At 38.8% G+C, this 27,298-nt stretch overlaps 1 protein-coding gene across 1 annotated transcript in view; it reads right to left on the bottom strand.

The window, feature by feature from the left end:
• LOC134228145 (uncharacterized) overlaps nt 1-14,838 on the bottom strand; it is a 29,746-nt gene extending 14,908 nt beyond the window's left edge. The window contains exon 1 of the mRNA XM_062709930.1: nt 14,388-14,838. Within this exon, the coding sequence (XP_062565914.1) occupies nt 14,388-14,791 (404 nt within the window). The 5' untranslated portion in view covers nt 14,792-14,838. The remainder of the gene's footprint in view (nt 1-14,387) is intronic.
• Between the last annotated feature and the right edge of the window lie 12,460 nt (nt 14,839-27,298).

Genomic DNA, 27,298 nt, shown 5'->3' with positions numbered 1-27,298 from the left:
CGCATGATCGTTACTGATGAGCTGATAGTGGTACCTAGAAGCTATATAAGGGACAAGCGTCCCCACATGGGTCTCTTAGATCCTGGGAAGCCAAGATATACGGTGCCAAGTATTTTAATATACAGTGTTCAGCAAGTGTGAATCCGTTTTCTTTACCGGTGATTATTGACCCACGTTTACTCGCTCGGAAAGTTTTATCCGATAGTGAAATATATCACACGGTAGATTCACAAAAGACGTTTTAGTAGTGTGACTACTTCTAAAATACCTAGCATGCCACAGACATTAAAAGTGTAGTGCAAGTTGTGCTTTTAGTGGCCACCTAGTGGCATTCCTGGTCCTCCTAATAGCTAACGTTGAGGCCAGTTAGTCGAAGAGGTCGTCTTCCGGTTTGTACGTTTAAGTCGACACGAGTGGGAATGGTCCGCGAGTTTTGACCGGTTAGACAAGGTGTCGCACTGCATGCTAGGTTTAATTCCTCCCGAAGAAAAGTGAAGTGAATTGTGAAGCCTTCCCAGATGCGCTGAACTGGTCGTACGTTAACAAACGACCTGGCACCACCAAGTTCGATAATCGAACACCAGCCCTGCGACGGGTGAAGCGATCCAGAGAAGCAGTGTTCCAGAGCGCGACGGAAGAACGATGGCCGGAACCGTGACAGTCTTGGTGACGACGACAACGATACAAGTAGGTGAAATCTTCGGGCAGTGAGTGAGTCGAATTAGTTCTTTTCTTAAATAAAATCACTAGATTGAGAATAAATATAGCTTTTTCTTGGGTTTGGTGTTAATCTCAAATTTAACGATTAAGTTATTGCATGCGCCGAAAGAAAAGTTATTTTCAGGTTGAGAGCGAAAATTTATACAGGTGAGTCTTTCCCCAGCACGTTGTGCCGACCCTGAGAGGTTATAAGAGGTGAGCTGGCTCGGGACGTAAGGACGTCCATGCCACAGACGCATGGGCGTCATTGGTAGTTACAAACCCTAGTCAAGATAGTTCATCATCTCCCAATTGGGCATTTGGATCGGCGCTAAGGAGTTCATTCACAAATCACTGTGCTTCGTGCTCCTGTCAACAGACGGGTTTTTAAAGGAATTGACGTAGTCAGGAGATTCAGAATACGACAAACAAATAGTGCTTCCGGTCAACCTAACACACTCATTGGAGGAAGGCGAGGCGGCTCTGTCCCAGTGTGGGGATGTTATGCCAATAAGAAGAAGAAGACTTTCCTTCATATCCAGCTTGTAAATCATCTTATGAAAAGTTCTTCCAAAATGCTGACGAAATTATTCCCAATTTACCTCTTAAATTCAAAGTTGACATTTACCGGGATTTCAACCAGCGTTATTTCAGATTCTGAGAATGAAATTATTTTGCTACCAGTTGTCAGTGAAAATGAGACTTTACAATTTATTTATGAAAAAACTGCATGTTTAGGTCTGAATTAAATTAATCATGTGAAAAATCGACAAAATTGTTATTTGGACTTTTGATTCACAAACACTCTCAATGATTTCCGTGTAAATGAGTCTCTATAGCCCTTATGAAAAAATGAAGTATTTAACGCAGCAATTGAATATTCTGTATTTATGCATCGGAACAATGATCCTTACGGCTATGATTTCTAACACATTCTCGATTATAAAAATGCAAATTTTGACAACGTTTAGCAAAAATTGAATGGAGCTAATTGGCAACATAGTCTACAAAATCCAGCTGACATTGAATGTGCTGTGGGCCATCCAGAAACCACGTGGTTATATTTTTCAAGATTTTCAACCCCACTCCCTCCAAGTGGTTTATCGTGGTCATTTGGTGAACCACCCACACCCTTCCATACGACCACGTGGTTTTTTTCATATAGCAAAACATAAAAATAAAACCTTATATAACTCAAAACTGATTTTTGAAGATGAACAAAAAAGGAATTTAATCTGATTAGAAATCAAACTGAATGGGAATTAAATTTTCTTCAATTCGGAAATTCCGATGTTGTTGTAATGTGCATCAGGTATTAGGATAACTAAAACTCGCACACCTCTTTGATGAAGAATTTCGAGAAAAATCTGTTTTGTTTTTGGATTTTCGAAATTTACCTAGATTCCTAAGAGTATTCGGGACCTTCCGTAGCTCTGGAGGTACTCAGAGTCCAGTTCAAGAATCACAGGGTTAAATTGTATTCTTGGAGATGCAAATAACCTCCTACTATCGTTTATTTTAGTAGCATTACTGTAGAAATTCCAATATTTTTTTTTTCAGAATAATAAAATTAGTTTACCTTCTAATATCATTTCGTAATATCTTGGACACCGCAACTTTCCTGGTCGACTAGATGTAAGGTATCTTAGTAAAGGTGCCCAAAAAGGGTGATCTGACTGTATGCGATAACTGGCGAGGTATTATGTGACTGTGTACCGTTCTCAATGTTCTATGCAAAGTTATCCTATTCAGGAGAAGATCGATGCGACTCTTCGGTGGCAGCAGGCCGGATTTCGTGCCGGAAGATCATGTGTGGACCATACTGTCACGCTCCGTATCATTCTGGAGCAGGTTAACGAATTCCATGAATCTCTTGAATCTCTAAACGACTTCGAATTGGCTGATGACGTTGCACTCCTCGCTCAACGGTCCTTTGATATGCAGAGTAAGCTCAACCTAAGCTCAACGACCTTGCCGATCACCTCTTCGGCAGGTTTAGTCATCAACGTAAACAAAACCAAACCGTTGGATGTAAACACGGTGACCACTTCCAATTTCACAGTAGCCGGGAAACCAGTGGAAAATGTTGAAAGCTTCCAATATCTTGGTAACCAAATGGCGTCAGACGGTGGTACTTAGATCGACATAGGCGCACGGATCAAGAAAGCAAGGGCTGTCTTTGCGAGTTTAAGAAATATCTGGAAAAACAGGCAGATAAGTGAACGCACCAAAATACGAATTTTCAACTCAAACGTGAAATCTGTGCTGTGATACGCTAGCGAAACATGGTGTATATCAGTGGTGAACACTCGACGGCTGCAGGTGTTCATCAACAGATGCCTGCGGTAGGGGAGAATGGTCCAAAATGCACCCTTGGGGCAAAATGGCCTCACTCATAAAACCACTTATATAATCTGTTGTAGTACATTTATGAACAAATATTACCATTACAATTCATAATTAGTTATCCATCATTGAGCTCTATTGGAAAAATTAAGCAAAATCCCTTTATATTCACTCAAATTTATCGATTTGCTATTCTTCCTCCACATCCGTAAGATTTTAGTTCAAAGCATTAAGAAAAAACAAACAACCATGCGTTCACCATCATTTTACATGCAATTGAGTCATTTTAGACCACCATTCGGGCGTTTTGCCCCAGGTCTATTTTTCAAACATTTTTTAAATGGGTTAGAAAGTAATGAAACCCTTATTGTTTTGAATAAGAGATCATTGTGAAATGTAGCTGGGTTTGTAAATTTTGCACCTATACGTTGAAATCGTTGGGTATTTTTGTTTATATGGGCGAAAACATCGAAAAAGCTTAAGGGGTGCATTTTGGACCGTTCTCCCCTATATAATTTGGCCAGGTGGTCTCACAACTGGATCTCAAACAACGAGCTCCATCGTCGTTGTCACCGAAGGCCGATAGCAACAGAAATTCGGGATCGGAAGTGGGGCTGGGTCAGCCACACGCTACGTAGGCGCGGAAACGAAATCTGCTAACAAGCATTAGACTGGAACACAGCGGGACATCCCAGCAGAGGCAGACTCAGAGGCTCATGGCGGCGGAGCCTCAATAAAGAAAACGCTGGACATCGCTCAGGATGGAGATCTTTCAAGTCGTCGCTTTGTATTACTGAAGATGTACAGGACCCCACAAGTAAGTAATAAATGTCATTGCGTTTCCAATGTAATGATCGGAAATACCTTTTTACAGACACGTCAAAAACGCCTCCGCCACCCAGGAAAATATAAACTAATGGGGATTTTTTTAACCAGCACTAATCTCAATGTAAAGTGCGTTTGACGTTTAATATGCGTTGCAGTGTAAATGTATTTTTATGTTTGAGATTTTAGGCCCGAGACTAAGCCTATTATATGTTTTGTGATATTTATACAATTTGCATATAAAAGTTGCAGAATTTTTTTGAGGGGTAATAAAATTGTATTTTCTTTTCGCTTGCTTATTGTTTCCCAGGTAACCAGTAAGCATTATATAACGCATTTAAGTGGCATTATATGCGCCTTTACTGCAAAACATTAAATGCCAATAAGCCATATAGTCGCCTTTAATGCTATTTTAATGCAGGTTTTGGCCCAATATTTGGCTTCTTATGAGCTTAATCCTACTTTATCGTCACAAACGTCATACCCAGTTGCAATGAAACAGCTACAGTAGTGCTGCTTTAATGCATTCATCAAAAATAGTGCAATGAAATAATTAAATGTAGCTAAATTATGTAATTAGTGATAGGATTAGGTTAACGACAAGTACTCCTGTCAATGGTCGGAATGGAAAAAACATTCTGCACTTACCGGTTTCTACTCTCAAATGTAAGTTCATTGGACAAATAGTCCCCGCAGGTCCCCGCTATATGGTTCCATATTGGAAAACGTTTGACGTATGAACACTACAGGCCTTAAAGCGGCACTAGTGTAGCTGCTCTATTGCACTTAACGAAAAACAACATTGTGAACTCAAAATGCTATTATAAGACTATGCCTCTTAAGATTAATTTAGGAATGCTTATTTTTATTTCTGCTCATCTCGCTCGCTGCGCTCCACGTCGTCTCGTACCTGCCGGATCGGAAGCGAACACCATCTTTGCAGGGTTGCTGTCTGGCATTCTTGCAACATGCCCTGCCCATCGTACCCTTCCGGCTTTAGCTACCTTCTGGATAATGGGTTCGCCGTAGAGCTGGGCGAGCTAATGGTTCATTCTTCGCCGCCACACACCGTCTTCTTGCACACCGCCAAAGATGGTCCTAAGCACCCGTCTCTCAAATACTCCGAGTGCTTGCAAGTCCTCCTCGAGCATTGTCAATGTTTCATGTCCGTAGAGGACAACCGGTCTTATAAGCGTCTTGAACATGACACATTTGGCGTGGTGGCGATTTTTTTGAACGCAGTTTCTTCTGGAGCCCGTAGTAGGCCCGACTTCCACAGATGATTCGCCTTCGTATTTCACGACTGACATTGTTATCAGCCGTTAGCAAATTCCTCGACCACCTCGACCATAACACTGCTTCCCAGGCGAACCCTGTCGCGCTCTGTTCCGCCCACAAGCATGTACTTTGTCTTTGACGCATTCACCACCAGTCCAACTTTTGTTGCTTCACGTTTCAGGCGGGTGTACAGTTCTGCCACCTTTGCAAATATTCGACCGACAATGTCCATGTCATCCGCGAAACAAATAAATTGACTGGATCTGTTAAAAATCGTACCCCGGCTGTTACACCCGGCTCTCCGCATGACACCTTCTAGCGCAATGTTAAACAACAGGCACGAAAATCCATCACCTTGTCTTAGTCCCCGGCGCGATTCGAACGAACTGGAGTGTTCGCCCGAAATCTTTACACAGTTTTGCACACCATCCACCGTTGCTTTGATCAGTCTGGTAAGCTTCCCAGGGAAGCTGTTCTCGTCCATAATTTTCCATAGCTCTACGCGGTCTATACTGTCGTATGCCGCCTTGAAATCAACGAACAGATGGTGCGTTGGGACCTGGTATTCACGGCATTTTTGAAGGATTTGCCGTACAGTAAAGATCTGGTCCGTTGTCGAGCGGCCGTCAACGAAGCCGGCTTGACAACTTCCCACGAACTCATTCACTAGTGGTGAAAGACGACGGAAGATGATCTGGGATATCACTTTGTAGGCGGCATTAAGGATGGTGATCACTCGAAAGTTCTCACACTCCAGCTTGTCGCCTTTCTTGTAGATGGGGCGTATAACCCCTTTCTTCCATTCCTCCGGTAGCTGTTCAGTTTCCCAGATTCTGACTATCAATTTGTGTAGGCAGGTGGCTAGCTTTTCCGGACCCATCTTGATGAGCTCAGCTCCGATACCATCCTTACCAGCTGCTTTATTGGTCTTTACCTGATGGATGGCATCCTTAACTTCCCTCAAGGTGGGGGCTGGTTGGCTTCCATCATCCGCTGGACTGACGTAGTCATCTCCTCCGCTGCCTACACTTTCACTGCCTGTACTCTCAGCGCCATTCAGATGTTCCTCGTAGTGCTGCTTCCACCTTTCGATCACCACACGTTCGTCCGTCAAGATGCTCCCATCCTTATCCCGGCACATTTCGGCTCGCGGCACGAAGCCTTTGCGGGATGCGTTGAGCTTCTGGTATAACTTGCGTGTTTCTTGAGAACGGCACAGCTGTTCCATCTCCTCACACTCCGCTTCTTCCAGGCGGCGTTTCTTCTCCTGAAAAGGCGGGTCTGCTGTCTCCGCTTCCGCCTATAACGTTCCACGTTCTGCCGGGTACCTTGCTGCAGCGCGACCGCCCGCACTGCGTCCTTCTGCTCCAAAATCTGTTTGCACTCTTCGACGAACCAATCGTTCCGTCGACTTCGTCCCATATACCCGACGTTGTTTTCCGCTGCGTCGTTAATGGCTGCTTTAACTGTATTCCAGTAGTATTCCATATCGAGCTCGCCCTCTTCCGGCAACGCTGCCTCGAGAAACTGCGCGTATGCAGTGGCGACATCAGGTTGCTTCAGTAGCTCTAGGTCGTACCGCGGCGGTCGTCGGTACCGAACATTGTTGATGACGGATAGTTTTGCTTTTGGGCGCAGTTTAACCATTGCGTTGCGTTGCGTTGTAACGGACTATTTCGTAGATTGCATACTGATAGTTGTCATGTATATTCTTTACCTTTCTTACCCCAATTGCTTATGGAATTCCATTTGGGATTCAATGGAAATCCAATTGGGGGTCCAAAATGATAAAACATGAAAGCTATCATTGCCGGCCACGCCCATCTTCTCCGTTACTAGGAAAGGGAAGGAAATGATGATATGACATCTACTTAACGAGAGGCCAGCGACTCACCGGCGCCCTCATAGATGTCAAGGAATTGGATGGTGGGTAGGGTATGTGGTTTAGGAGTATCATTATAAGCAAATGATAGAAAATTTGTGGAAATACGTTGGGAGTAACTTTGCTAAGAAATTTATGTCACTCCATTATCCTTGCCGATGATTTTCCTCGGATGGGGCGAAGGTATTAGCCTTGCCCTGGCTAATAGCCTAGGTTTAAGCGCCTTTGCTCGCTCTCTGAAACGAAAAAAGAGCAAAAAGAAATTAAATTCCCCTTCCCCCCTGATATGATAATGATTTTGATCTCTATAAATAGCACAAAACAGTAGAAGATTGCTGCAGAAAGTAAAATTCAGTAGGAGATACGATATAGTATACCGGTACCTACCGGTTGACATAGGTGATCATCGAGAAAATCCGATCTAGGGAACATATAACCTAATTTACTGATCCAGCTTATCTACAAGGTTCCTATAACAAAATTGTTAAATATGTACATCGACAGCATGTGTTGAATCACACTTATATTGACCAGTTTAGTCCGCTACAATAAAAGCTCACATAGGTAGGAACAGTGAAATGTAATGTATAATATAAACACAATCAATGCAATACGTATTCCACTGAGTTCTAATAAATATAGTCTAATAAGCAATAAGGTTTCATGATAAGTATATAATTTTGAATGGTTAAATCTGATTACAAAAAACCTATTCACTACGCTTGAATTGAATTCTTGATTCAAACAATAATTCAGTTGCTTAAAATGATTACGTAAAGTTCCAACGCGTTAATGTGGATCATTTTGTGCAAATGAAATCCCCGTTAAAGTTATGCAATTTCAAAATTATTAGTAAAACATATACAATAATAGGTAACCTTTAACTAAATGATACACATAGATTGAAGATTGGGCTTGAACATACGATGTTATGTTGCTCAGCTCATTATGGATCGCCAATTTCCCTATATGTACCATTGTACATATATCTATTGTAAACGCCTTTTTAGACGTTAAAATTACAAAATATCGAATTTCATACAAACTCACTAAATATTGTTCGTTATCTTATGCAGGGTTGGTCATTTCTCACACTTCGTCTTGAAATGTGTAGAGATTTTACAAATAAAGAGAAGTGTATTGATTCACACTCGAGAGCGTTCACACGTAGGTGTGATTGAAGCCAAGAGAAACATGATCGATAAAGAGTGAGAATATTTTCGGTCGCGTGTGTTTTGATATTGTGTACAAAATGGTCTATGTTTAGGCGCTCACAACAGCGTATTTACATGGAACATTTAGGATATAGCCTAAATGTATGCATTTTGGTAAACAGCAAATTACCATTTTCCTGTACTCTTTACACTTGTGGACTTGTGCGACGAAGAGTGGATACTACGCACGCTCCTTCATACAAAGATAAAGTGTATTTCTGCACAATACACTCGGATAACAGATCGAGAAAAGAGAAGTTTTTACACCTTCTCTTGAATACTCCTCAGAGCGAACCAACCCTGATCTTATGGCCCAATATTGTTCAAACACAGTTCTTATATCTGTTCCCATGTCAGTAACAAGGCAATGTGTACATGAAATACATTGATTTCTCACCCAAACATCAAGAATCATGAACAAAATTATGCTCACCTAACTTAATTTTGAATCGAAAACCATTTTATGACAACCAAAATTTCATTAATTTCACACTTTTTAAGAAATCAGCTAAAAAAACACCTTCAGCACCATGCACATATTTTAATAACATTAAAAAATAGTTAATCCCATGCCTGTACCTATATTAATAACACTATTTTCTACAAAAAATCCGTACAATATTACTCGTATGTATATGCAACGATATTTTTGCAGTGTTACCGAATTCTTCAATATTTTGTATTATTGAATGAATTATAAAAATATACAATACCAAATTTTGTTGTAGTTTTTCTACTTAATCGTTCAATTTTATGTTCGCCATGTCTTATCTTTTTGAAACACCTTATTTTACAAAAATGAGGTGAATTTTTCAAAGGAAATGTATTCAACTTTTTTTTAAAATAAAACTGTAGGTTGATAACACTTAAGAAATAAAAATACTGTAAGCCATGAAAACAGTTTGGATTATTTAAGAAGTTGTGAATTTCAAACCTATATCAATCTATATGAAATTTTTTAAAGTATAATTTGATTTATCGTGAAACGGAATTCACTTTATTTGTTGTGAAGTAAATTACGACAACAGAATACATATGTTTTATCTGGAAATGGAGTTGTATCTGCTTGTAATAATTAAGCAGAAAATCGGATCAACAGTTCAGAGGTAGTAATATTCTTAATTTGGATCTCGTGAACTAATGTATTCCATTATGGTGTTAATAATATGGGATTTTTGATCATTTCATACAAAGCATTTCATTGAACAAAGAAAATGAAAATATTAAGAGGTAAAAACTTATCTTGGTAACGGGATCTTCATATAATTTGGCTTCTTTTTTCAAATCACACACGACACTTATGGCTTAAAAATATTCACCGGCACCACTTGAACCTACTAATCTACTATTTTTTGCTTCAATTGCCGAACTACATTTAACACAAACTTTCAAATTAACTAAAACATATCGAAAGAAAAACGGAAACATAAAATGAAAAAAAATGACAGCAACTTTAAGATGCATGCGTCCACGCGCAATGCTTGCTGCGACCTTTTTCTTTTTGGGCGCAGTTTAACCATCACCAGATAGTGGTCAGAGTCGATGTTGGCGCCACGATATGTTCTGACTTCGATAATGTCGGAGAAGTGCCGTCCATCAATCAGAACGTGGTCGATTTGTGATTCTGTCTGCAGTGGTGATCTCCAGGTGTACCGATACGGAAGGCTGTGTTGGAAGTAGGTGCTGCGAATGGCCATATTCTTGGAGGCGGCGGTGAGCCGGTGAGCGCTAAACTTCCCAATAGTCGGTCTAAACTCCTCCTCTTGGCCAACTTGAGCGTTCAAATCTCCTATGATGATTTTAACGTCGTGGCTTGGGCAGCTGTCGTACTCACGTTCCTGAAGTTGAAGAACCGGCCTTTGATCCTCAACCTGCACATTCTTTCATTGATCGGCCACCACCCGATCACGCGCCTTTGCATATCGCCCATCACTATGAAAGCTGTTCCCAGCTCGTGTGTGTTGCCGCAGCTCTGGTAGATGGTATGATTACCTCTAAACGTTCGCACCATTGATCCCTTCCAACAAACCTCCTGCAATGCTACGATGCCGAATCCACGGTCCTTGAGCACATCGGCAAGTATGCGTGTGCTCCCGATGAAGTTGAGAGATTTGCAGTTCCACGAACCGAGTTTCCAATCGCTAGTCCCTTTTCATCGCAGTTGTCTTCGCCGATGGTTCCGGTCCGTACTCTCTTGTTGATTGTACGTTGCGTGAGTTTTTTTTTCCGCCCTAACATGCAGAACAGACGCTGTTGTGAGCCGATCCTGACATGGAGAACAGACGCTCAATAAGATTTGCACCTCCGGAGAGGAGCAAACCCCCTTCCCTGTCAGCATACGACCATAGTTCCCACCGAGGTTGGTTACCCGATCTTCCCTAAGGTTGCTCGTATCCCGGCCAGCACCGCGGGGATGTAGGGATAGGAGTTGCTGGATAAGAGGCTAAGGACCGCGAGATGGGGTCTATTTTATTCCTTCAGGTACGCGAAGTACCAATGGTACGCTTTACCCAGCATTTGCCGTGCCATAATGCTACTATAGTGCTTATTGGTTACCTGGGTTGTCTTCAAGTGTCTTTAAACAAGTAGATATAGCTTCAAATGTTTTGAAAAGTATTCAAAATGTCTTCACAAAATAAATGCCTTCACAGATTTTAAAATGTCTTCAAACTGAAGACATGTCTTCAAATCTGCAGTGGCTGATATAAGGAAAGCATTTGACAGTGTTTGGCATGAAGGTTTGATTGTAAAAGTGATGAATTTTAATTTTCCTCTGTACGTTATTGAACTGATCCAAAATTATTTATCAGATCGCTCACTGCAGGTGAACTATCAGAATTCGAAATTTGATAGATTACCTGTAAGAGCTGGTGTTCCCCAAGGCAGCATACTGGGGCCCATATTGTATAACATTTTTACTTCTGACTCACCTGTTTTACCACCAGGGTGTCAAAAATCTTTGTTTGCAAATGACACGGGCCTTACAGCCAAAGGGCAAAGCCTTCGTGTCATTTGTAGTAGATTGCAAAAAAGTTTGGATGTTTTCTCCACTTACTTGCAAAAATGGAAAACTTCCCCGAATGCTCCCCAAAACTCAGCCTATAATTTTCCCACAGAGGCCAAGAGCTTCATATTTGAAACCTTCTAGCAGATATATTGTCACTGTGAATGGAATTCCAATAAATTGGTCTAGCGAAGCAAAATATTTAGGACTTCTGGTAGATCAAAAATTAGCTTTTCAAAAACACATTGAAGGCATTCAAGCCATATGTAACAAGTATATTCAGTGTTTAAATCCAATCCACTTAGAAATAGAAAATCAAAACTTTGTCTTAAGGATAAGTTTTTGATTCACAAAAAAATCAGGCCAGCCATTTTGTATGCAGTGCCAATAATGACTTGTTGCTGCAATACCGGAAAAAATGCACTTCAGACGATTCAATATGGTATAGTAGCAATGAACTTCATAGAAATTCTAATATTGAGACATTGCAACAAATGTCCAATAAAATAATTTCCAATTTTAGACAAAAATCATTGCAAGCTTCTATTGCAACGATCAGCTCATTGTACCCTTAGTTTCAATTAGGTTAAGTTCAGTATAAGTTTAAACCATTGTAATTCCTACATGGTTTGAATTAAACCAGAGGAAAATTCTTAACTCCCGAAGGCAATTGAAATGTATTAATAAAAACTGTATTATTTTCATTGATGCTTACCGCCATAAGCTCACGAGGAATGCAAACATTTAAAAACGTGTATGCTTTAGGAAAAGTTTTATTCACTCCGCCGGCCCAAACTTAAACGGTGCACATGTCTAGCTGGAAATGAAAATAAAATAAGGTCCGCCCTAATAAATATATGTTCAGTAAGATTGAAATGGGAGCAGTTCCCCTATACCACTATCCTCTGTTATTCCAGTCAATGTTGAAATCTGACTCGACAAGAACGATGTTTGCCGACCATGAATCGTCATTGTCTCTGAGTCAATAAGCAAATCGTCCTACCCTGTTGTCTATAGGCAAATCATCTTCCCAGTAATTGAACATGGCATACCGATCTGAAAGATCTGGGCAAAAACTCATCATCGGAATCTACAACGTATTCAAAACAAGTTCATAAGGATGATCACGATCACTCCCACGACAACAACATCTATTGGCCGGGATAAAAATACTACTAGTATTTATGCTTTCGTTAGTGCAAGTAGAAATGTACGAGCTAGGTAGAATCAAAGTCTTTGGTAGAATCCATTAGGGTAAACGGTCCGATGGTTGTGGGTGTACCAATAGTTGCGGTAGTGCACTTTACGCAAAAAATGCTGTTTTAACGCAGCAACCTGCTTCGTTGATAAATTTATTGACATACCATAACTCAAAACAACAAATTGCAGACGTGAAATTCGATATAAATCGGTAAATATCATTATATTACTTTATTATTTTATCACCTTTGCACCAATAGTTGCGGTAGTGTTCCTATAGTTGCGAGCTCCATGAGAAAACAATGGGATTCGCAACTATAGGAACGCAAATTAAAAACTACCGCAACTATGGGAGCAATGTACCAATACTTGGAGGACTAATTTTAGGTGAAACATTCGCATTCTGGAGGAACCGATGTATTCTCACAGCAAAGAGGAGCGAAAGAGGTTTGGAAATAATCTGTCAGGTTAGTGGAATGAGGTATCTGTAAATTATAAACGATTGAATAGTGTTGGGGCGTGCTTAGTTCCTCCACTATTGAATCATTTACCCTACTTAATTGAATTCCAGACTAACCTTGATAGGTTATCATATTTCTGGTTTTGAGTTGATTGAAAACCAAACTGCTTCCAATAGTAGGCCAATATGTAGAATTTTTCCATTGGGGTGTTATTGTCATAAACACACAGGACCACAACATAAAACACATGACATGCGTCAATAATATGCTTAGCACAAAGGAATAATAATTAATTTGACTATTCAGGTTCTTTAGAAGCTTACCACTTAGCATGTGTGACTTTTTCTCGATTGCATCATGCTTGAATAATCAAATGTTGCCGATCGGTAAACAGCTAGCTATGGCTCTACTTCGTTTCATACCAACCCTTCGAGCACACGCATCTATGGAGAATTACCATCCTACCGCTATTTTGATTCCAATTTCCGGTTAGGCACACAATACTGTACGTCAAAAATTACACCCCATTGATTGGCATCCAAATCAATGAAGCTTTTGTTATTGGATTGCTATAAAACATGTAGTATCGAAAGCGCCAATTAAGGAAGCCAAAGTGTTTTTGTTTCCCTTCCATCCAGTTTGTGCACCCCATGGCCCCACATAATTTTTGTTGTTTCGCATCTTCAATGTTTGGGCCAGTTTGGTGCTACTGAGTAGTATACATATTTTTAAGCAAATAATATTTAAGAGCCAACTGAAAAGTATCACAACAGAAATAATTGAGTTATATTTATACAATGCTTGTTTAAGAATCTAGCAATTTCGCATAATTCCAGTTCTTATACAGAATAGTATGAAAATCGATTATCCGCTGTTTGGGTGTACTATTTATTATGGTAAATGAGCTTGAGCTCTACAAGAAGAGTATTTCAAATTGAAATATCTTTATATTTTTTAGTTAATCAATATTAAATATGAGAAATATTTTTATAACGGTGATTCAGAAGACGAATAGAAATATGAAAAAACGTCCAATGTTGAAAATCTGAAGAATGTAGAAAAATTGATATGATGCGTCCCACTCCAAATAAGAGTAGGTATTTTTTTAAATTTATTTACAAAAATACATATTTTTAATTCTGCATGTTTACTATAAAAACCTCAATTCAAGAAAACAAGTATGCGTCTTTGAAATCAAATTATTGATCAGGTGAGAATATATACATTTTAGATTTTTTTTTTAAACAACGGAGTGAATCTGAATGCATTCTATTCTCAGATCTCATATTGAACGTTAATCGATATTCTAAGAATATTATAAGAATAGATTATTCACTACGCTAGCCTACCGAAAAAATATAAATTGCTAAATGATAAAATATGTTCTCTATTTCCCGCTCACCCAACACAAATAATACACCAACCACCACATAATGTAGTCGATTGCCTTCACCATCACGACAGAATCATTTGGTTACCCATGATAGAACCGAAAGATCACATGCTGCTCAAAAATCGAGCTTATAATCGGCGTTCGTTCCTGTCCCACGGAGGCCTCCGCCAGATCACTTTCACTTATCTCCATTTCGGCAAAGTCCTCACTCGCCTGGTCCGTCCCGTTTTGGATATGATTTGTGCTGGTGGCATTGCTTGTGCTTCCCAACTGGAAGAGTTCGTTACTACCACTGTCGGGGTCCAACAGGCGGAACGTGGGTGTGAAACCAAATCCGGTCAACTCACGCAATTCACGCAAACGGTGCCGGCGAACCACCCTCAGATCGACGCGACTCTTGAAGCGATCCAACACGCGAATCGTAGTCACGGCAGAACCGCAGCACGCCACAACAAGAACCACCAAAAGTATCGACTTCGATCGTAGCATCTTCGATGGTGACTATTCTACACCAACTCAGTATCACCAAAAGCGAGTCTCAATCGACTTCGGTTTTGTTGGTGCTTAAGCGTTCGGTAGTGGCAGCGCGAATTTCACTCAATGGAGGACCATATTTTAACACAACAGTTCCCCTTTATCTACTCGTGAAGTTCGATCACGCAGTGCCAAAAAGCTGAATGAATACACCTAAAGGGCGGCTGCGATCTTTTTCTGTTTCCAGAAAACTACAGGTTATGAATGATATTTTTATTCGGTTGTGCAGGTGTGATACATATTTTTCGAAATGTGATTCTAAACTTTCATATTCTACAGACGCATATTAAATATTTCATGTTTTCTGGTTGAAATATTCAGATCGAAATATTCAGCTTTGTGCTGCTTGACCCTATTATTTGACCCCCACTGATTATTTATCGGATACAGATGATTTAATTGAATTCAGATATAAGTAAGTATAGTAAGTATAGTAAGTAAGATAGTAAGAACAGTGTAAGAGCATTATAGTGAATTGTCTTACTAGTTACTATACGTTAAACTAAAAGTATTTCAGTTAAAGGTAGAAAAAGGATACCTTTTCACTAGCTTCGCATTCCAACTGGAATTGTACTTACACAACTTTAAAAAGCTAGATTTCTAGCACAACTATTTTTATTATCTGGAAATTAAAAAAACATTTACAACTAGCCTTGCGAGAATCTACAGATAAAATCATTTATCCATATCTCAATATTTCACCAGTCAGCCGAAAGAATGGAATAAATTTTGTTCAATTTCCTATGATTGAAAATAAAATGAATAAAAACTATAAATATTGAAAAAATATGAAAAAAAAAAGTTCGAGGTTGCTTCAATTACTGCGCGATTGGACTGCTCAACACTAGTTGTCTACGCTACCGCAAACATAATCAACAACCCTGGAGAAGATCATAAAAATGTAGAAATTCATCTTAAAAAGGTTTAAAAAACTGTTTTAAAGGACACATGTAAAAACTTTTCATATCTTAAAACTTTGATCAGATAGAGCTTTGCTATACGCTGCAGTTTTTCGCAATGGAATTTCCTACAGCTTCACTGGAAACATTTAATTTTTTGGCGTAATGAAATTATTCAACTCATTTCTAGGAAATAATAATCATTTCAAAAATCAAAAACTCTTAAAAGAAACCGAAGCTTTAAATTGAATGGATTAAAAGTTGTGCAATTTTGATGGTGAAATCGAGCTTTTCGTGCTCCAATACATTCGACACTTCTTCTGAATGTAATATACCCTATCCACTCTTAGCCTACAAGTGGTTTCACATGTCAGTTAAGGTACACTGGGGGAAGTGGAAAAGGAAAAATCGATAGCGCATGTTTGAATTAGTGTAAATGATTTAAATGCGTTCAATCAAAATGGGCTATCAAAAACAGTCAATTTTCCACCAACTGTTTGGTAATTCATACCATTTTGGTCGCTTGAAATTTATGGAAATAGATTTTAAAATTAGGAGTTGTTTTTCCACTTACCCTAGTGGGATGGGGTAAGTGCAAAACCCATGTTGCCTTGACCTTCAATAGTGATGAGTAGTTATATATAACTAAAATCAATACGATAATTTCTCTGAGTATCTTTTGTGGAATAATTTCATTACCTTAACGGAATAGATCCTCAAGGAATTCTCGTAATAGCTAGGGGAGGGTTGGTTTTGCCTTCTTGAACACTAAGTGTACGTAAAGTCTATATGTTCGCCCCAAAGATGAACTTTTTAAAGGAAAAATGGCACTTACAGGGTTATAAACTAATCAACTTAGTTTAACGAATTGAGATGATATCTGTGTGTGCGTATTTGTATGTATGTGTGTGCGCAAAGCACGTACAAAATTATCAGCTATTCTTTAGCACTTGTCCTTAACCAATTTGTTCGCAAAAAAATTGCATTCAACGGCGAAACTTGTTATGAATAAAAATTAATGTGAATTATACAATATGTTACCAATAACAATATGTTATTGTTATATACCTATAAGTGCTATTTTTAACTTTCTTATACATTTTTTTCATATGTAAAACATGTGAAAGGCATCAATGCCGATAGGTGGATTTATCATGCATTTTCTTATTTATATGAGTCTAATCACCACTGGAATCACAATGATAACAAAGAAGGAACATATTAAGATTTACAGCTATCGAAATAAACCCTGGAGGGAAGAAAAAAATGCGTAATTAGAACATTATCCACTTCCCCCGCCTGATACCTGGGGTAAGTGTAAAATCTTTGAATTATTTGCTTTCTTGGTACAAACCACTACCAATTGAATGGGATTAGTTTAATTGTATTATAATGGTCTCCTGTGATATAAATTCACTTGAAAAAAGAACAATTGGTGCAAATAAGAATTGATTTTATGAATGAAAATATCAATTTTTCGCGAAACCTAAAATAACAGTTCAAGCGTTAACCGTGTTAGTGTATGTCTTATACAAATTCCAACATAGTATTACTGTGAGCATCGAAGTATAACATTGCATAATGCTATGATGTGGTAAAAACTGTAAAGTATGTACAATTCCATTTTTTCGAGTCGATTTTTAAACTTACCCCCTTTTTCCACTTCCCCCAGTGTACCTTATAGAAGAAAGCTAGGACTCACAGATGCCACCTAAAACAACTGCGCCATTTTGTGCTGGAAGGAGTTACTCAAGGTAAAAGTTTACCTAAGAATAATATAAAAACTTAAATAACTTTGTTAGTTTAAAAGGTAGAAACTCTCATCTTTCCCGTAAAGCTGGTAGATCACCTTTGCGTAGTGTTTTACGGTGTAAGATCCACCAAACCGAGCCCTATCTTAATCCATTTTCAGAGCTAACGCAATAAGTTGTGGTAATTCAGGGATTCAACGCATTCAGTCCTCTATACCAGAGCCTCCCAAACTTTTGGGTGTGGGACCCACCTCTGCAGAATAATATAGTCTTTGCGACTCACCTATGGAAAATGTACATATTTTTCAAAACTGTATGGAAATTGTTAATAATCTTTTCTTTTTTCACATAAAACATATCTGCGTAAGTACTATACTAGCGAAAAAATGCCAGCCTTGCCTGGGTGTTTGTGTTGCAAATGTCATTTTATTTATTTATCTGATAGACCAGTGATCGCCAAAGTGCGGCCCGCGGGCCGCATTCGGCCCTCCAAGCCTTTTCCTGCGTCCCGCGAAGGATTTCAGAGAATACAATACATGTGGCCCATTGTTAGGCATCATACATGACTAGAAAAGCTTTTCATTGTGCCCATTTAGTTGAATTCAATAAATGTATCAAGTTTGCACTATTATGTTGTTGAAGCGTCAGCATGAATCGTGTTATCATCATGATTAATGAAATTCATCATTTCATAAATATTATGTAGGTTAACAGCAAACATACATCGATGTTATTGCCTCGGGCTATAAAAATTGCAATTTTTTTCCTTCGCGTATTTAAACGAGCTTAATGTTGAGCTTTATGTAAGAATAATGCTACTTCAGAGTGCTCCATAATAAGGATGCTTTTATTGAAACAAATATGTAAGGGCTCGATGAAATTCAACTGAAAGAATTGCTGGATAATTGACTCCAGGAAACACGTTGACCATGTCAACGTAAAAGTACGGAGAATATTGAACGAAATCAAGATTTTGTCCATGCTCTGATATTGATGAAGAGATGGTATCAGAATATTCAATGAATATTTACTCAAGTTCTATGACATGTTCACCAGGCTTCAAAAACTTTTGAAACACGCTGTCGTTATTTACGCGACAACTTATAGTGGACAACAATCCTTAAAAATAAATACATAACAACACAAAATAATATTCGTATCTAAAGCCTGTCCACGTTAAATTTCGGACACCCATCGTGTAGAACGATTTTTGAAAATTTTCACAAACCACTGAGACGATCAGTTTACATGACAGCTGAATCTGTCTTCTTTATGTGCTGCTTTCAGCATGTTTTAAACACGCCAAAATTTATTAAATGACGACAGATCGATTGGACATTAGCTAAGTGTCCGAAATTTAACGTGGACAGGCTTTATGTTTGTGCTTATTTGATAAAAAAAAATACCTTCGATAACTAATACAAGTAATAGTTCTGCCTTTTGTAAACAATTACAACCGCAACAATTTTTGCGAAAAATTGGGTTATTCCCGATGGCACTTCCGCACCAAGGCAGACCCCATTCATATGATCATTTGGAAAGTAGCTTAGAATACTTTCTGCCAACTGATCCGAAATATGGCGATGCAAAAAAAATTATCTCCTGTCACGTCTGAAAGAGTATTGTCTTATAGTCAACTACGGCGATAAAACCTTCAGAATTAAGTGCCTTTACAAATATGTTTTACAAAAATATTTATTTATAGGAATAAAATATTCTGTCAAAATTTTATTTTTGATATAAAACATCATCAAACATTTGTAATGTTCTTTGAAATGAAAAACAAATATTGAAAATATAGGGTAAATCACTACTTGGGCCTATGGACCCGGTTCCCGGCTCACTGCACAGAAAACTAATGATTTATACTGTTTGGAAGCCGCAGGTATATGGTTGATAATTTTTTAAAAGTTTTTCATTTATTTTTCACAATACTCAACATTTTTCAATCACTTGTTTCACTCCTAATTGATCCAATTGTAGAAAATAAAAATGTAGATTTCAAAATTTCGCTCTCCGATGCCACACCACTGAGCCGGAGTGATTCTTTCCACTTTTACAAAACGGTATCATCGAATAAACACCTACCTGAAAATCGTCACAGTGCTCGATACGACCATTGCTAGAAGCTGTTAATCACCACACCATAATTCTAAACACACGCACTTCAATTTTTCTTATTTGTTCGTTTCACTAAAACTTATTAAAACATATTAGAATACATTTTAAAATGTATTCTCAAACCGAACAAAAATTCACCTCGGCATAAGAACTTCTAGCCGCACCGTGCTGCCAAAAGGCCACGATTATGAAAAAAAATCTTTCATTGTTAATAGGAAAATTGTCTAATACGTTGACGCTATCATGTTATTTATAATTCTCTCGATTTCAAAAGGTGAAAAAAATATTGTTTTTAAGTATTTGGAACAAATTTGGATGAGTAAATATATCTTCTCAACCAAATAAAAATGATTATGAATAGTACCATCTGGCATCTTGTTGTCGTGGAACGTGCATATTTTTGTTTACGTCGCATTTTCTACCGTCCCGAGAGAGAATGAGAGTAAAATGTTGAGAGATTGAGTGAAATTTTGCTTAGGCCGGGAAATGGTTTTTTTATGCTTCCTGTCATAAATATCAATTAAATAATGCAGTCGTACGCATGTTAGGCCGGGAATGGGGTAAGAAACCCTACTGCGACCCGCATCAACAGTTCAAAATTGCAATGCGTCCCTTGATAGTAAGCATGCTGGGGACCACTGTGATAGACCAAGGACGGAGTGGCCTGTGCTGTACATAAAAGTCTTCTCCATTCAGCTCGGTCCATGACAGCACGTCACCAACCACACAATCTGCAGAGGGTCCGCAAATCGTCCTCCACCTGATCGATCCACCTTGCTCCCTGTGCACCTCGCCTTCTTGTTTCCATCGGATCGTTGTCGATAACCATTTTAACCGGATTACTGTCCGACATTCTGGCTACGTGCCCGTCCCACCATTTGTTGTACATTCACTTCCTCCACGTACCGTCCGCCATCTGTACCCCACCTTAGATGATACGCAGCACTTTCCTTTCGAAAACTCCAAGTGCGTGTTGGATCTCCACGAGCATCGTGGTCTCGTGTCCGTAGAGAACTACCGGTCTAATAAGCGTTTTGTAGATAGTCAGTTTGATATGGCGGCGAACTGTACTCGATCAGAGCGTTTTGCGGAGTCCAAAGTACGTACGATTTCCTACCATGATGCGACTCCGAATTTCTCTGCTGGTATCGTTATTGGAGGGCACCAGTGAGCACAAGTACACGATTTCTTCAACCACCTCGATTTCGTCGATCATAACAAACTAGTGGTGGGTAGCTTGGCTTGTACTCTCTTGAGCTTCTTCCAATCATGTACTTCGTCTTCGACGTGGTGATGATTAGTACAATCTGCTTAATTTTCGTTTTCGCTCGACTGTAGTATTAAGCTTGCTTGGGAAATATTTGGCTTTTTTATATATTTGACGAAGAAACTTTAACAAATCGACCCCTTGAAAAAGGCCCTAAATGGACCGAAACGTCGGGAAAAGATTAAAAACATTGTTTTCAATTCCCTCCAAGACTGCGAAGCCAAATATTTCCCAAGGGGGAAGGGTCATTTGGCCGAAACCCATTCGGCCGAAAGCCATTTGTCCGAATGCCACTAGGCCGAACAAACCTTTAGGCCGAAACCCATCTGGTCGAAAGTCATTTGGCCGAAAGGGTCGTTTGGCCGAATGGGTAATTTGGCAAATGGTTCATTTGACATTAGGCCGAAAGGGTTCTTTGCCCGAAAGGGTCAGTTGACCGGAAGAGTCGTTTGACCGAAAGGATCGTTTGGGCGAATGGGTCATTTGGCCGAAGAGTTCATTTGGCTGATTGGGTCATTAGGCCGGAAGGGTTATTTGGCCGAAATGGTCATTTGGCTGAAAGGGTCGTTTGGCCGAAAGAGTCATTTGGCCGAAAGCCGAATAGTTCATTTGAAAAGTGAGAAATTAGGAATGAGAAGAGAGTTGTCTCATTTCTCACTCTTCATTTTTCGCTTCTCACTGTAAAAAGTGTGAAGCGCAAAATGAGTAGTGAGACGTCTCACTACCCACTTCGCACTAGTAATTTTTAACAGTGAGAAGTGAGAAATAATTTCTCATTTCATGAGCGCGAAGTGAGTAGTGAGACGTCTCACTTCTCCACTCGTTTCTTCTCACTTCTCGCTGTCAAAAGTGAGAAGCGCGAAGTGAGTAGTGAGATGTCTCACTACTCACTTCGCGCTCCTCTTTTTTACAGTGAGAATTACTCACTTCGCGCTTCTCACTTTTGACAGTGGGAAGAGAAAAATGAGGAGTGAGAAGTGGAACGTCTCTCTTCTCATTCCTAATTTCTCACTTTTCAAATGAACTTTTCGGCTAAATGACCTATTCGGCCAAATGTTTTATTCAGCTAAATGACCTATTCGGCCAAATGGCCCATTCGGTTAAATGACCCTTTCGACCAAACGACCCTTTCGGCCAAATGACGCTTTCGGCCAAATGACACTTTCGGCCAAATTACCTTTTCGGCCAAATGACCCTTTCGGCCAAATGATTTTATCGGCCAAATGACCCTTTCGGCCAAACGACCCTTTCGACCAAATGACCTTTTCGGCCAAATCACTTTCGGCCTAATGGTCTGTTCGGCCAAACAACTTTCGGCCGAATGGGTTTCAGCCAAATGACCCTTCCCCAAAAATGTAATAGGGTAAAATGCCCAATAGTGGACCCCCTAGTAGCGAAATTTTGCTCTTCCTGGCATAAGGAGTGGAAATTTTCAAAATATAAATTTATCGTGATATCTAATATCAAGCTCTGCATCTCCTCTTTACGATACATACATAAAACACTCAAATACTCGACGTTATTCTGTGAAATTAACATTTTAAAGTCTGACTGAATTCGCCCTATAGTAGACCCCCTGGGGGTCTATAATAGGAAATTGCTTTCCTATAGTCGACACTTCATTTGATTTTTATGTTCCGCTTCGGGACGTTCTTCTTCCCTATTATGGACCCCCCAAAAAATTCTTATAATGGACACTCTTGTGTTTATTTTTTATAGAATTGCAAAAAATCATCTAATATTACTTTCCATAGCATTTCCAATGCATGTAATCAAATCATAGGACTGTAAGGTAGGTTGTCCCGATGGAATCTCATAGCAAAATGTTTACATTGTGCTGTAATAATGCAAAAATGGCTGGAGGGTCCACTATTGGTTGGGTGTCCACTATTGGGCAGTTTACCCTACCATGAAAAAAAATCGAAAAACGAGATTGGGTTTTTGTTCTTGCTACTCTATCGTGCAGCGTCCGCACGCGTATTCGCAAATCTCAGTTCACAAAGTTGCAAAGAACTACACGCAGAAAAAAACTCTTGTAAATCCAATAATATTTTATGTAAATTCAACAAGAGTTTCAGAGTTCAGAGAGGACTATGAATAGAGTAGAAACCTCTGCACCAGGCCATTGATGATACCGTTGCATAATTCCTTTCGAAGCAGTTTGCCAGCCGTACACGGAACATGTCGTCCAAGAAGACGCTGTTGCAACTGTATCAGAGGGTATTACGTTCATAAATAGTCAGACAGGTCTCATGTTAACTAACATCGTAATAGTTTGAAGTCATTTTTTTGTCATAGTCAAATTATTTTGTCAGTTTTTATGCTATTTTACCGTCTATTGTCAATGTACGCGCTCAAAATCGACCGAAGCAGTTTTTTCGACTCACATGGAGCATGTTGCCCAATGCTTCATCGTAGAAACTGAGTCGGAAGTTTTCCTTTTATCAAATATAAGAAAGTGTTCAATCCCCGATTTATAAAAATGACAAGTTAATAGCAGTTTTCCAGCCGTACAAGGATCATGTCGTCCATTAAGACACTGTTGAACAGGCTCAAAAGACATTATATTTACAACTTCAATAAATATTCTCTCCCATTATCTCATTCTTAATCATATAGATTGATCTGTACGATGTCATTCTTGTCTTCATGGTCAGAAGGTATGAATGAAGTATGCGTTCCTTGAATTACTTTGTATGCCTAAGTTATTGGTTCTTCATGGTTTTTGTTCTATGTCAATACTATCAAATACAATGTATGTTATATCTTGTAAAAAGTGGAAACTGTTCGTACATTTAGTCAGTTTTTTTGTCATTGCTTTGCAAAGGTAGTCTAAGACTATAATAAGTAGCTTATTGGATTCCAAACTAATTGTCATTATCTATAATGAGCTAATGATTAGTTAAGAGTCAGCTATAAGATTCACTTTTCGGTGGCAAAGTAGAGCTTCATCACGCCTATTCCCTAACTATTAGTAAAAAATATCGAGAATGAAGCCGTCATAAGATTGTTCATATACCATCATTAATATGTGTAGTATTTTTTATTTCTATTTAAAACTAGTCGACCCGGCAGATGTTGTCCTGCATAGTAGGCCAAAATTTGCGTTTTGAACTGCCTATGCGTATTTTCCATACAAATCTTTATTTTAGTTTTTCACGATTTACCCAACTTTTCTAATGATTTTTGCATGAGGAAATATCATATAAACCCGTCGGAAACTATATCGAACTTAACTGCTGAAGGGATGAAGATAATCCATCCAGCCGTTTTCGAGTTATGCGGATACGAACACAGACCATTTTGTTTTTATTATATAGAAAAAAGAAAAACTTTTATTCAGTGAATTCAGCAGTCAATTCCCTACGAATGTCTTGAATACATTGTTTATCAATAAATACTTAGCTAGCTAAATATAAGCGTGGCTACGACTCATCGACACAGGGAACGCATCAGAAAAGTATAACCGAAAAGAAGAGATATCACATCATTATCACTGATGAAAAAGACCTCTGCCTGACTGCAGTACCATTCAAGGCTCCAAGACACGATGTCCGTTGGATCAAATGCACATACGTTAAATTAGTGCGTCAATGACAGATATGTAATGCGGCACCAAACAAAAACAGTCAACATGTGATACCACCACGACAGGATATGTCTTTGGTTGCCATATCAGTGCTAATGGCGTAAGCCCATCCATCGCGGCAAGATCACATATCCGAGGGGAGGGCAAAACAATAAGAAAATTGTTGTTTTAAAAAGCGTTGTATTTTGCACTAGCGAAAGAAACCCAGCTTTGCCAGGGTGTTACAAATGTCACAATGAACTATTTTCAGCACCGCACTCTAGATCAATTTCCGTGGGTTTGTTTTGTTTTCCTCAACAGCAAACCCAAATTGTATTCTAATGATTTTTTTACATTTCCCCGTTAAATTCACCAACTTGTTGAATATACAAACCTTGTGGATCCCAAAACGAACCGATAAGAGAAAAAATCTTGCAAATCGGTCAACCCGTTCGCGAGTTAAATCGTCAGGAAGGAAATCTCAACTTATTTTTATAATATAGAAGATAGAAGAAGATAGATATCTTAGGATTTCGAGATTCTGCAACCAACAAAAAACCGATTAGTTCATATTTCTAAAATTTTGGGATAAGATTTTTCTGACACGTTTATAATGGGATAATTTATTCTACTTACTTTGCGGTGGTACTTGATAAATATACCGAGAATCTGAAGCGAAGTTCTGGGTTGTATAGAGATTTCTTTATTCCGGGGAGAGAGGGGTTTCGACCTTTTTGAAGAACCTTATAATCAACAAGGCTTTAATTTCAGTCTCGTAATTTTTTAGATTATAATAATTGGAGATTTTATCTTTTATGAGAGCCATGTAGTTTATAAGACTTTTATGTTTAAGGATTTGTGGGCTCATTTCTGACCTGGAGCTCCATCGTTTGTGAATTTTCTTTGTATTGCATAATGTCATCGGCGTATTATTTATACATATCAATATATAATACATTATGAACAGACCTCCTACTATCTTTTTAAATTTCTATCAATTAGAATTTTTGGTTCACAACCACCCTCCCCCACTAAAAGTGTGTCTTAGAACTTTTTGGAATCAACATCTATATTTTATTCACGATATCCAAATCCCATCGTATCTAACAAAACAAAATGCATGCTTGCATATGTAACGGATATAAATAATTAGGGGCTACATTTTAGACAGACGAACAGGGACTTATGTATTTTACCTCGTTTAGAACATAAACTCAAGGATACTTTAAATAATCATTACATTGGAGGCTGCCGGTTGTCTTACCGGGAAAATGCACAAAATATTCAGTTGTTATGAACATTAAGGATAATATCTGAAGATTTTATGCAAAATGTTGAGTGAAAAATTGTTGTGATATTGAGATATCGGACCAAGCGCAAACTGTGGGTAGGCGGTTAGGTATCTTATTCAGTTTTATTCTACCACCTGACAAGGGCTGAAAAGTGGCATTTATAAAACTAAAACTATTCATGTGCCATTTCTAAAAAAAATCCAGACAAGGATTCAAACACTAGTGCCCTAAGTGAACGCCAAACGAGTTACCACTGGGCCATCACAGCTACTCAAGAAGAGAAACCACTTGACCAATATGAACAGTTGAACAGCATGCTATGTGTAAACTGATGTTTGAACTTCCATGTTTGGTTCGGTTTATGACTGTAGTGATAGTAATGAGTTTATTCAAAAAAAAAAAAAAAGAAATTAAAGTTAAAAAAAATAATATTATTTAAATGTACTGACAAAAAAAGTACATACAAGGCACTTATTGTAAATCTGCGGATGTCACAAATTCTTGAACATGCAATGTAACAAGTTATGAAAGCTCAATGCGTATTACTGATAATTCGCTAAAAGAAGGTAATTATTATATTGCACCTAATGAACTTGAAGACATTAATGGTAAAATATGGCAACAGAGTATGAATGGCACGAATGGAGTGTTAACTCATCACTAACGAACCATGTCTCATATGTCCATAGATATGAGTAAAATGGTTCAAACGATTCGAATTTTGGCCGATGTGTTGAAGCACATCCAGCAGCAGGACCGTCGACGGGCCAAGGTGGCCCATCTCAGGATCCACAGGAGTGGATGGTTAGTAAGCGGGTGGCACCGCCCTCTGCCAATATCGGAATGTCTCATCGGAGTTAGCAGCGAGCATCCGTTCCGATGCCGAGTAGTGGGTGGCAACTTCCTCGGCTAATCGGAGCGTCGATGAACATCAACAACATTTATGTTGTTGATGCAACGGTGAGTGACTATGACCGGTCACGTCAATGATGAATTCGGTTCTGAACTTGCACACGGGAAAACTGCACTTGTTTAAACGCGGTTCATTGTTTCGTGAAGACTGCATCTGGTCTTTACAAACAAATTTATGTTTCCCATTGAAGATGCTATTTACACTCTAACTTTCACCTACTCAGTGACTGAGTAAAATTGTATTGCCATCTTTTTTCTTCCCACGGAAATTTTACTCAATTTCCGTCAAAACCAGGATTACTCATAGTTTTGAGTTGTCCTGCTTTTGGCGGAAATTGAGTAAAATTTCTGTGGGATAGAAAGAGAGAGCAATACAATTTTACTCAGTTACTGAGTTGGTGAAAGTTAGCGTGTACTTCCATACATTCAAACTATGAAATCACATGTTAAAATAACTTAGATTTTGCTTTCTATTTGACGATGTCTTTTTTCTCTCGATTCAGATAATAATCAAGCCTAAGCGTTTTTATCAATTCAATATGAATACTTTGTTTCCGTGTGAGGTTCATTTATGTTATCTTTTATTATTTAACTGTTAAATACAAGCTGTACATATGTAAACATTGTTATTCATGATTTTAGTGTAGCATGC

The sequence above is a fragment of the Armigeres subalbatus genome, chromosome 3 (genome assembly GCF_024139115.2).
Source record: "Armigeres subalbatus isolate Guangzhou_Male chromosome 3, GZ_Asu_2, whole genome shotgun sequence".
Taxonomy (NCBI): domain Eukaryota; kingdom Metazoa; phylum Arthropoda; class Insecta; order Diptera; family Culicidae; genus Armigeres; species Armigeres subalbatus.
Note: the sequence above shows the minus strand (reverse complement) of the source record. Positions and strands in the feature narration are given on the sequence as shown.